The 12322-nt window shown below is 48.7% G+C and overlaps 1 protein-coding gene across 1 annotated transcript in view; it reads right to left on the reverse strand.

The window, feature by feature from the left end:
- PAPPA2 (pappalysin 2) overlaps positions 1 to 12322 on the reverse strand; it is an 88291-nt gene that overhangs the window by 39405 nt on the left and 36564 nt on the right. Inside the window, exons 7-11 of the mRNA XM_010580724.1 lie at positions 12116 to 12244; positions 10367 to 10458; positions 9918 to 10111; positions 4981 to 5116; positions 4520 to 4739 (exon numbers count right to left, since the gene is read on the reverse strand). Coding sequence (XP_010579026.1) covers positions 4520 to 4739; positions 4981 to 5116; positions 9918 to 10111; positions 10367 to 10458; positions 12116 to 12244 — 771 coding nt within the window. The remainder of the gene's footprint in view (positions 1 to 4519; positions 4740 to 4980; positions 5117 to 9917; positions 10112 to 10366; positions 10459 to 12115; positions 12245 to 12322) is intronic.

Raw genomic sequence — 12322 nt, forward strand, 5'->3', positions numbered from 1 at the left:
GGGGGGGGGGGGGGGGGGGGGGGGGGGGTGGGACTCATCCCCTCCTGCAGCCTGTAACATGAGATAAGAGAGGCTTCTGAAGGACATGTTTAATCCAGTTTCTGTGAAAAAAGCTGATGCCTGCATATGACATTAGGGAAGGCAGGGCAGAACAGGGGCAGGCTGGCTGCAGCAGTACACCGAGGGCTCTGCAGGCAAACCTCAGGGTCTCCCAGCGCCTGTTCCCTTCTTCACTGGACATGGGAAGGACAGAAGGCTTTGTGTGATTCATGTAATGTCCATACTGTTAAGAGAATAAGGAACCAAGATCAAGCTTCAGGATTTCACCAGGAGCTGTGCTGGGGTCAGGAGGGAAACCTACCTTGCACCTCACACAACTGCTCTGTGTGGGAATTCACCTTCCCTCAATGTATCAGAGGTTGGCCACGCTTGGAACAAATTTATCGGACTGGGTGGCCCTTTCCATGAGGTGACACAAAGCACTCTGTTTCTAAGCCATTCAGCTGTTGTGTTTGACTTAAGCTCATATTGGTGAAAAACTTTGTGTTGGGCGATATTTTTTCTAGGTGAGACTGTCTAGTCTCAGGGAAAGGCAGAAGATGCCTTGAGCATCCTAAAAAAAGCCCATATACAAAGCATTAAACTCAAGAAGCTGACCAGGCTGCAGAGAGCAAATAGAATGGGGCAGCCCATGAAAATTGTCCCTGCGCCTCCCAGGGTTTCCCTTGTCATGTTCCAGCCAGACAGTGAAGCCACCAGCTGAAGTGAATGATCAAGTCCAACAGTAGAGCCTTGGCCACCACCGCCCATCAGCCAGTCAGGGACCCCCAAGAGAAACACCAAAAGGCTTTGATGCCAGAGGAGAGGCACCTTGAGAGGTCTCAAGGGCAGAGGCAAAGTCAGGCTAAGGTGAGCCCATGCCCCAGGAAAGGTGGTGATCAGGATCCTAGGCTTGGTTCTTGAGAGGTATTTTCCCCCAGCTCAAGGAAGAGAGTACAGTGCAGTACAGACACAACCTGCTCTGGTGGGCATCATGCTGCACCCAGGAGACTGCATTTGCCTAGGAGAGGCAGTGAACAGACATCCAGGCAACACATGCTGTCATCCTGGCAGACAACTCTCAATGCCAGCTGCACTACGCGTGCAAGCAGAGCCTGAGCAGACAATGGCTGGGAGGACAGAGTGGGGACGGAGGTACATCTTGACCTGAGGAGGTCTCAGCCCATCAGGGGTGACCTTGGGATCCCAACGTAAGGGTGCATCCACTTTGTGCATCGTCCCTGACCATGGGGCACCTTAGGCCAGAGGGAAAGAAATGAAACACCAGCATCTCTACCGAGGGTCCCCACAAATTTTCACACCAGCACAGATGCAGTTCATAAATTGACCCTGCGTAAATTTGGCACCTGGAAGAAAGAAAACAAATCAAATAAAACCTGCATGGGAAATGGCCCTCTTCTCTTTGCTGAATAAAGTTTAGCAATTGAAAATATGTAAACAACCCCCTCCTCCATCTGATTGTCTCTCCCTGACGTCCACTTTCCATATAAAAAGAATCCAAACCAGACTCCCCTTGATGCATTAACCCCACTTTTGGGGCAGCAGAGGAGGGCACTCACACAGGAAATAAAAACACAATGCAGACTGCATTTTGTAGCACCTTTCCTGTTAACTCGCCAAGGCATTTCCCAGCATATGCTAACATAAAATAAAACACACTAAAAATAGACCAAGCTAAAAATAAACATAATGGAGGAAATGAACAATGTTCCCCTGGTTCAGTATATAGCCTGTACCAAGGAAAACAGGAGGAACTGTGGCTCAGTTTTAAAATACAAAGAAAAGGATGAAAGCTGGAGAGTTTGAGTTTCCTGGGTGGAAACTCGCTAGAAGTCTGATTTCTACTTGACCTTGTAAGGTTCTGACTGGGTACAGAAAGCAAAGAAGAGCCCTGAGCTGCTGGCAGAGACAGTAGAGAGGGGTTCCTGGTGCTGGTAGCGAGGTGCAAGGGAGGGACACCACACTGCTTTGATCTGCAAGTGTTCTTCCAACCTTCAGCGCCTCAAGCAGGTCCAAAACCAGAAGGCAATCCTTTTTTTCAAAACAAGGATGTACATTTCTAGCATCAAATGCCTGCTGCATCCTGACCTGGAGATGGCTGCATTTCATCAGCAAAGACATGATCTTTCTGTTTGCCCCAGCCTGCAAAGCACTTTGAGATCCTTTAAGATGAAAGATGCTACAGAAATACCAAGCTGTCATGTATTTATTATTTTGGCAATAAGCATTTCTAGACTGAGTCAGGAAACCTCATTTCTTTGTTGCTTTTGTTACTGTCCCTTTCTTGGGTTATTTTAGGAAAGCACTCACATGCACGTACTGTGTATATGAGGCTGGGTGCCTGCGAATGGTCCATTTAATTCTTTAGAGGAATAACACAGATCTTCTGTGATCTTTTACAGTTGAATGTCTCTAAACCTCTTAAGATTTTATATTCCTAGATTTTTTATAGGGGATTTTTTTCTCCAGGCTTCATCTGCCTATATGAAATGGATTATTAGCCCTTAAAAATAAAAATACTGCTGTACATTAGTTTTGGAGATGAAATAGATTTTAAAAATATAATAAGGAGGAGGGATACTTGGATGCTTCCTGACTGAACAGAGGCAGATCCTTTATTATTAGTGAGGCTACTGGAGGCTGTAGCCTAACCCCCTTCTAAACATTCAAGCCTTTTGTTCAGAAAAGCAATACTGTAAATAGCATTTCCTACTCCAAAAACTCAGGGGATCTGATTTACTCTGAGTATTAGTGTTTGCTAAGGGCACGTGTGTAACCTGTAATTCAGCCTACTGCAGCTAAGCCAAGGCCACGGGGAGCCTGCAGGACAGCAGCGAGAGGAGGAGGAGAAGATGCAAGGATCCTGCTGGGTCTTGCCGTGCCCATGCAAAGGGGAAAGCACGCAGCTCTGTGCGCTTTGGCGATATGGGAACTGGCCTGTGCTTCAGCTATAACAAGACTTTTAAGAGAAAACCATCTATTTTCCTATCTTTTTGTCCCTATATGAGCTTCTCCCCATCCATAGGCAAAGCTCAGCTGTGTCCAGTCTGTTTCTCCTTGCAGTCACTTCTGAGGGAGAAGGGGAAGCTCTCAAGCAATGAGTGCAAAATTATTTTAAAGGATGAGAAAATGTAATTGAAAAACCACATCAGTTGGCTGGGGTCTTAGAAGCATGAGTGTACATAGCTGTAACGGCTACCAGGAGGAAACGGACTGCATTTCAGGTGGACGCTGATCCTTTAATGTAAGGCTGAGAATAATATTTATATGCTGACTCACTAAGATTTATGTTTCTGTATAAATCGCACATGCACTTAAAAAAAAAAAAGAAAAAAAAAAGATATTCATGCAGGATATTCATGGCTTCCAGAACTCTACATAAATCAATTGTACCATGATCCCACAAGCTTTTACACAAACACATGCACACTCATTCATTATCGGGGATGTTCGTCCATCCAGGGCCATCAACAGAAGAAAAATGACAGTAGCAGTGATGCGATGACCCTAGCCAAAGCCCTTCACTCTTAACACCCCCACAGATCCAGCAAAGCTTGGACCCAAAAATCAGTATTCCCAGTGGTGTGGTTTGAGTAAGTGACTGAACCAGAGCCCTGGATCGGCATGCTTGTAACTTCAGGGAGCTTGGGATTCGAAAGCAAAGCCAGACTTGGCAGGTCTGGCTGTCGTCAGCCCCACTACCCCTCTAGGACAGAGCTAAGCTCCTTCCTTTCGTTCCTCCTTGGGTCCGCGCCTCTGCTCGGCACGCTCTTTCTGCCTTGTTTATTTAGTCTATTTTGGATGACAGTCCTTCCCCATCCTTTTGCCAGCACAACCCACTCGGAGAGCAGTGCCTGTTCTGCAAACGCCGCCTCTCGTTTGCTGCTTTATGAAGACAGGCAGACGCCTGCAAACACTGGACATCAATAAATTAAAGCGCCATTGCTACTACTATTGTTATCACCATGTTACAACCAGGGCAATGTGAGACTTGGTAAGGAGCCTGGTATAGACAGGGAACCAAGCCCAGAGAGGAGGAGGAGGAGGAGGAGGAGAGCTTTGTCCCCACCTCCAGCAGTGTGGGGAAGGCTAGAATGGACGGAGACCGAGCTTGAAAAGCACAGACTAAAGCTGCCAACATTTCAGCTTCAGCAGCAACCCCCAGTGATAACTCCTCACCAGAGCGAGCTTAGTTTTCCCACCAGGGAACAGTCCTTTAATGCAGTTTTATGCAGACGCATGGGCCACGCACAAAATCTGTTTTCCTGCCTCCACCCCCAAAGCGAGACAAGCAAATCAAGACTCATACACTAGATTTTCCAACAATACCTCAAAAGCCACCTGAGAATAATCACGAAACACTCAATGAGTAAATAAAAACTCCAGAACTGAAGCACAAAGCCCCAGAGGAGAGAGGTACCCTGGGTACCCCTTGGGAAGCGCCCTGCAGAGATCATACCTGTAATGCTGGTGGCCATGGCCCTCCTCATTTTGCAGGAGGCAAGTGGTGGGGTCAGAGGAACCAGCCTGAGCTGAGGTCCTCAAGGCCACGGCTGCGATGCCAACGAGTGGGGAGGAAAAGTTGAGCAGCACCGAAGCAGCCCAGTGGGATGCGTCCTCCTGGTCATGGGTCACGTTGATGACGAGGGGATTGTGCTGGCATGACAGCTCGTACATCCCTGCGAGATGGGACAAAGAAAAAAGCCACTAGCTCAGCTCTAGGGTTATTTTCTCTGCTTTGATTTAGCTCTTCTGCTCCCTTACACATCCCAACAGACCAGCCTGGGAAGCAGAAGATGCTGCAAGGAGGCACAGGGGACAGCAGCACCCAATCCAGTGAGAGATCGCAGCAATGGTGGGAGCTCCTGGCATCCCTACCGGAACGGCACAGACTCCTGCCACAGCCCATAGGTTGCTCACCCAAAGAGCGGTTCAGCCCATCTATGTTGCTCATCTGGACAGTGACCCTCGGCTTGCGCTGGTTGCTTGGGACGGTGCCGTCGGAGGCCAGGAAGACCAGGAGGGAGGTGGGCACTGCAGGTCTCTCAAAGCACACCTGGGCAGGAGGGCAAGAGAGACCCTGAAAGCATGCATACCAAATACAGCCTTTCTGATCCAATATATGAAAGAGAAAGAGGGAACATGGCGAGAGAGCAGGAGCAGGGTTAGGAGGTCAGAGACTGCAGATGTACAGGGCAGCAAAGGGGTAGGAAGAGAGAGAGGAGGGAAGAAAGGGTGCAGGAACACAGTCCTTTCCCTCCTAATTCCCCTTCTCCCTTTCCCTAGCCTTTCCCACGTGTAACTGTCCCGTCTTGCCATAAATTTATGGCATCTTCCCAGCTTTCACATTTGCTGCTCTTAAAATTGAGCAGCACCTGACAGAGACCTGGATAACCCCTTTTCTGCCCTCTCTTCACCAGGCTCCAACTCCCACTCCACACAGTGCTGGCCAGGCAAGTGAGGCAGCCTGAGATCACAGCTACCAGCCCTGCCACTGAAATATTTCCATTAAAAAAGAAAAACAAAACCAAAAAAACCCCAAACAAATAACAGCCCCAGTACCCGGAGTGACTGCAAACTGTCTGTCAGCCAACACGTGGAAAGATCTGTGGGAAGAAGCCCTGCCTGCTAGGACAGCCGACAGCTCCCCACTTGTCTACAGCCCCGAAGGCTACAGGAGGCAGCCGGGAAACTCATGGCATCAGTCATGGCAGGACAGATGTTCTTCAGAAGTAAGAAGATAGAAATGTTTTTCTCCCCCACCCTGGTACCCCCCACCCAGTGCCGTGATGTGTTTTGATCAAGATCCACCCGCTGGAGTGTTTTTGTTGAATGCTGGTGTGGAGGGAGCCCAGAAATTCAAGGCGAAGAAGTATTTTGGAGGAGGACAAGTCCCAGCTGGCCGGGCACAGCCCAAGGAGCAGACTGCAGGAGCGGAGGGGACAGCTTCCCGATTTGTGATGGCAGCCCAGCCTTGGGGTGGTTCACGCCACGCCAGGCATTGCTCATGCATGGGAGCAGGAGAAAACCTTGGGCTTCAGCCCAGGGCTCCCACCCTGCAGGGAGGTGCTTGGTAGCAAATACCCCACAAGCGATTCCCCACCGCTGCCTACATGCTCCCTTGGCCAGGGCTTGCTCTCATGCAGGGCTGGCCTGGCTGCAAGAAGTAGACCAGGATGCTCAAACATTTTTATTTGGTACAGTGCCACTGTCTCCCTTGGTGAGAAAAGTAGGGGGAGAGAGGAAAAGAAATGGGAAAGCAAGAAGGGAGGAAAGAAAAGCAGGAAGAGAAGAAAGATGAAGAGCCAGCAGTGCACACAGCCTGCTTCGAGGAGCCCCCCAGGACAGAGCTGCAGCTGGGAAACCCCAAGGAGCCGGACGATTTTAACCCAGCCACCTGCTGCTTGTTCCTCCAAGCATGGTTCCTCAGGACAGAAAAGGTGGTTGGAGAAGTCAGGTGAGGTTTTCCCTGGACTGCACAGCTTTAGGTGGAGGGCTTAGTCTTTCCCTTCTTGCAGTGCATCTGCTTGGAGGTGAAGGACACTGGACCCAAGTTAGACTGACAGCAGCTGACTTGACTAACATCCCAATTCTTTTTTTCTTTTTAATACATATTATGTGCTTGGCCACAGCAGGCTATCTTCTTAATTTTTCTCCCCCCCTCTCCCCCTTTCTGTTTAATTTCCTGCATGTTACACATCCTGACTTGCTTACAAGTGATTTTGATTTCTCTCCTCATTGGATGTGTTAGAAACTGAGAACAAAGCATGGCCAGACATCTGCAAATCATAATGATTCCCATCTGCAGACAGGCCCAAGGTGCATGGTAGATGCTTTGTGAGGTGGCACAGACACACACACACCTCTCGCCCCTAGCCCACTTACAGCATGACCCAGCCTTTCTCTTGCTCATTGGTGCCACCTCTTGAGAAATGCTGTAGGAAGCAATTCCTACCACCTGATGAGTTTTGTGGTGTGGCTCTAACCCGGGTGACACAGGTGCAACAGCTTTAAAATGGCCATGGGAGCTGGTGGCCATGAAACACCATGCACACGTGGGTACACATGTGCATGAACAGCATCATTCCTGTCCGGGCAGGCGGGTGTGCTAGGCAAATTGTCAACAAGAAACCGTCTTTCCTAACTCAATATGTTACCAATCAGCAAACTCTATTAAAAAAGAAAAAAAAAAGAAAAAAAGAAAAAGGGTATATTTATTACTAGTCCATAAATAATTTTATGGGCGGAAAATAATAGCACTCCTAGAGAGAGCATGGAGAACCAGTAATGAAAGTCTTTAATATAAACATCCATAGAGGAAGAGAACTGACCACAAGCTCCAATAAAACTGGAACACGCTTTAACCCCTGGTGAGAAGTGGAAAGCAAGCTTTCATCTAGGTAGGGCAGAGGGGGAGATTGCTGCTTTCTCGCTAGCAAAGGAAGAAAGGAGGCACATTTGTCATGGCCAGAGACTGAAGCCGGAAAGTAGGTTGTGAGCACACAGACAAGGGAAAAAGAAAAAAAAAAAATCATTTAAGGGAGTTATATCAGTTAAAGGAAGTTATTTGGAGAGACGGAAGATGTCAGAGGCAATAGCCATGCTTATTGACTCAGGTTTGACAATTCAACAAATCGTCTGAGTGTCTTGGGAAGAGGTCCTCTCTAGACACCCTTGAGCAAAGCAGGGCAAGCTGCTCCTCAAACAGCAGAGGAAGCAGCATGCCAGAGCCCAGCTTTCCAGTAACACCAGGCAACAGCCACAAAACCTCTAAACTGTGTCTGTGGTCAGAAAATCACGGCTGTAAAAATCATGTTGACCTAACCATTAGCTCTCCTCTGTCCTCCTACTCTGCCTGCCAAGACAGAGAGGGTTGACCCTCTGGGTACCCTGCCAAAGGCAGCCCCCCGAGCCCCCGTTGGGCTGCAGGACCAGCATCTTGGGCACAGAAGTGCCTCCTTTGGTCTGGAGTCACTGGGGCGGGGAGGGGGCAGGACCACCTGCATGTCGCAGCTGATTGCTGTGGGCTCAGGGTGCTCAGCAGCAACCTGGAGTGTTCAGGACCCTTCAGGATGGCAGAGTATATCCACCTACCCTCTGTTGCTCTTCACAGCCATGGGGAACAAAGGCAACTAGGACTTGAAACATGGCTTGTGCCCACCCTCTGCGGGTGTAACAGCACAGCTTGACTGCAGGGAATAGTCTCAGGAGCAAGTTGTTTCTCAGCCTCAACACATTTCTGTGGGATTCTGGTTTTGGGCACAGCCCTTCTCCTGGCAATCTGCCCCAAGATGGGTTTGCTGTTCACAGTGGGAATGGGACAACAACATAAGACCCAGCCACAGGCATTTGGGGTTTGCAAAGAGTTCAGTAGGATAAGAAGTCCTATCTGAGCAGTTTTTAAGACTGCCGTAGCTCCTGCAGGACAGAAAAGGACAGGTCTTTGTCACCAAATTGCTGGGGCAAAGATAAGCAAATCCTTCTGTGCCTGACCCACACATCCTCACTTACCTTGAGCCAAACTCCCACATCGCCCAAGGGCATCCTCTCTTCATCTGGATCCTGAGCATTGTCTTGGCTGGGAGCACAGGGGAACCAAGCAGCCAGGGAAAGGTCCTTGGGCACATTGTGAAGGTGGGACTTACATACCTGAAAGGAGATATTTATTTCAACCCAGAAAGAAGCAAGGAAAGTGAGAGAAAGAAAGAGTACCTACAAAACCTCAAGGATGACTCAACAAGCGTTGAGAAGGATCCTGAGTCAGTTCCTAGCATGAAGACAATTAGGATGTGGGTTCCTAAGCAGGAGTGACAGCTCGCTGCCCATACATGTGCACAGGAGTTCTTTGCCATTTTGAGGTGCTGTAAACATGCTGTTAAAGCACCCCATGGTGGCTGTGGGGCTAAGAAATAATGAGCGATGGTAGGTAATACCACCTGAGAGATGGTAGGTAATACCACAGCCTCCTGATTTCGTCTGGGCTGATGAGATCCGACAGTGTGATTCTTTTGCCTGAATACCAGTCTTCTGTGACATTCAATGACCTATGGTATTTCAGACATCCCCACAGGCCTGGCAGACAAAACCTAGGAGATAAAGGTGTTGTTCTACAGAAGCAGACACCTGAGCCCAAGGCATCTCATTAGACATGTACATCTGGGCAATTTAATCATGCTACAGGTCTCAAGAAGATTGTTCCTTATATCAGGTCAATAGAAATGCATGTATAGTGGGCTAAATATGACCTCTCTACACATTTCTTGCCCTTCTTCAGCTTGCTAGGAAAGAACATACACACACCATGTTAACACTGATCAGGCAAAATCCCGTCCTAGACCTCCAGGCCCTGCTCCAAAGCCCATATGAAAGATGGGAATTCTCCCATCAATTTTTCCTTGGCTTCAGATCAGAGAGTTTGAAAGCAGCACAGATGCTGATGGATGCATGATTTTACCCTTTCAGACCCTGACCTTATATGGTATTAGATTTACGGGATTTTTTTAAACTGATAGTGGGACTACTCACATGCTCAAGGTTGTGCATTTAGCTGGTGGGATGAGGGTGGTCACTGTTAGCAAACTACATCATCAGGGGAGGTGCTCCTTGCCTTGATGAAACACCCCTCCATGTACTGCCATTCCTGGACTTAGGGACTACTGAAAGAGGGGTGTGAGAAATGCCCAGCTCTTCTACTGGCTCCCTGCACAGGAATGTAGTAATCAATGAACACTTCCAGAGCTGCTCTGAAGATTTTGTTTTTGCCTCGGTACACTCCTGCAGCAGTGACTTCCCCAGCTTTACTGCATGGGCTTTGCTAGAACAGTCTTTTTTTTTTTTCCTGCCATGCCTTCACTCACCTTCACAACAGGCTCTCCAGTGGCCAAGGAAGCAGGGCAGGACTTCGCGTCCTGATGGGAGGCATAGGCTTTCACTGCCCACAGATCCACATATCCATCGGGCGTGTAGGGACCACAGTCCAGGACACTGCTTGTTCGCTCAAACGGCTCACACACACCATCCCCATTGTGCACATAGCACAGGCTTGGTTCCCCTGCAAGGACATCAGGGATGACCCTTTTACAAACCAGGCTCCAGGGCTATACATCTCCTGTCCCAGGTGGCATGCTGGCCATCTAGCCCTGGGATTTCCCGCCACAAGGGCCTGACAAGCTCCATGGATCACTCCAGCTGCAGATGCATATTTTGTTGCAATGATGTGCATCACCCACTGCTCTGGGGAGCAGGGTGAATAATGTACAGTTTTGATTCCTGCCTCAAAAGGATGTCTTAATCAATTCGGACTTACCGACACAGTTGAAGCCTTTTTCCTTTTTACACTTCCTGGAACAGCCATCTCCGTCCAGCAAGTCCCCATCATCGCATTCCTCTTCCAGGATCCTAAGAGGACAACAGCCAGACGTGTTAACATCACCCTTAACTCAATACCCCTGTGCATCTGCCCAATCATGAGTGAGGACCCCATATCTTCGTTCCATTTCCACAGAAGCAGGGAGAAGAGAAAGAACCACATGTGGAGAGCGGTAAAGGAGAGCAAACACCGTATCTTGCCAGGGAACAAAAAGAGGTTGAAAACACAGCATATGGGAGAAGTCATGACTGTACTGTGACTTTCTTATAAGACCTGAGCCAAGAACTATGGGAGAAAATGAAGCTATATACAACAGAGAAAGTAGAGAACCAAGCATCAGGAAGACTTGCTGCTAGAGAAAGCAAGTGTTGGAGAGGGCAGGAGGTTCTGAGATGGAGCTGGTGTTTCAGTAGGAGTTGGGAAAGGGAGGCAGGAGAAGGGAAAGAGAAGGTTAGCCCAAAAGGAGACAAGAATCACTCCCCAGCTGACAAGTACGGCATCTCATGAGGAAAAAAGCCCATGCAGTTTCCTTGAAAAGGTTCTGTCCCCATACTGCAGAAAATAGACCTGATTGGAAAAGCTGGCAGAAATGCCTGGATTTGTACCTATTCCTTTGTGCAGAGTTATGCATCCCAAACCACAAGGAGTGAAAAAAAATTCAAACATACATCTGGTGATGCTCACCTACCTCCACCCTCATCTAACACGAATGATCCACTGTGTCCCACCTTCAGCTCACTGTTCCACACATTGTACAAAGGAAAAAACTTTCACAGACAAAGCTTCCTGCATGGCGTTCCCCACAACAGCTCAGGAACAAGAAAGCCTGCCAGAAATCTTAGCTGCTATCGGCCCATTTCTGCTTCTCTCACTTTTCTAGTGACTTTGACAACGGAGCCTAATATAGACATTTGCTCTCTCTGGACCAAGTCTTCAGCTAGTATACATTCATGCTAAAACCATACCAGATTACACCACTTCAGCAGCTAGCCCTGCTGTAAGCCTCTTTGCCTTACTGGGTCTTGTACTATACCACAATCCCTCCTGCACTTGCTTCAATTGTCCACTTCCCTCACACTGTTAAGAAAGCTGTTTTCAAAAGGAAAGTGATTCTGACTAACCTGAGAGTTGAAATCTGAAAAAGCCAAAATACAGAAATTTGGCATAATTATCCCTAGACAGAGCAGATGAACTGTTGGAGTCCCTCAATGTAAAGGTGGTGCATCCCTCATCATTTGGGGTCTCTAAGCAGAGACCAGACAGCTCTCTAAAGACACCATGCCGTGAGGGACTACACTTGCTGCAGAACCTAATCCTGCAGGGCTACCACTGTGTGCCCTGTACAAAAGGTTATATTGGCCAGTTCCAAAGGCAGATCCCTTTGGGGTCAGACTCCATGACAGTTCACCAAGATGGGCCAGGATCCAAGCACTGCAGACAAACACAGAGGATGTTCAGGTTGGACCCCTCATCCAGACCCTGCTTCTCAAAAAGACCGTCTCCATCCCCTATGCACAAGGCGTTTTACAAAGCACAAGCTCTACAGTCCAGTCTGCTGGAGGGATTTGGTGCAGCACCTTCAGTCAAGTACCTATGGGTGGAGGACCAACCCGGTGCTTGCTTTTGGGGCAGGATGACCTGACAGTTTAAAGAAGCTCAGTTGAGAGCTTGAGTTTCTTGACTTACATGGTCACCTTCCCATCCCCACAGTAGGGTGCTCCATGGACATGGACAAGCGGTGGAGAGGCTTCTCCTGAGGTTGTCCCAGAGACTGCCTGCACCTGGTAGTGGTACACCTGCCCAGGTGTGACTTCCCTGCAGGAACAGAGAGGACTTGAAGAAGGAGCTGGAAGGAACAGCCCACACATCTGCAACAGATTTGCTCACCACAGC

The sequence above is a fragment of the Haliaeetus leucocephalus genome, unplaced genomic scaffold (assembly GCF_000737465.1).
Source record: "Haliaeetus leucocephalus isolate CR32 unplaced genomic scaffold, Haliaeetus_leucocephalus-4.0 Scaffold730, whole genome shotgun sequence".
Classification (NCBI taxonomy): Eukaryota; Metazoa; Chordata; class Aves; order Accipitriformes; family Accipitridae; genus Haliaeetus; species Haliaeetus leucocephalus.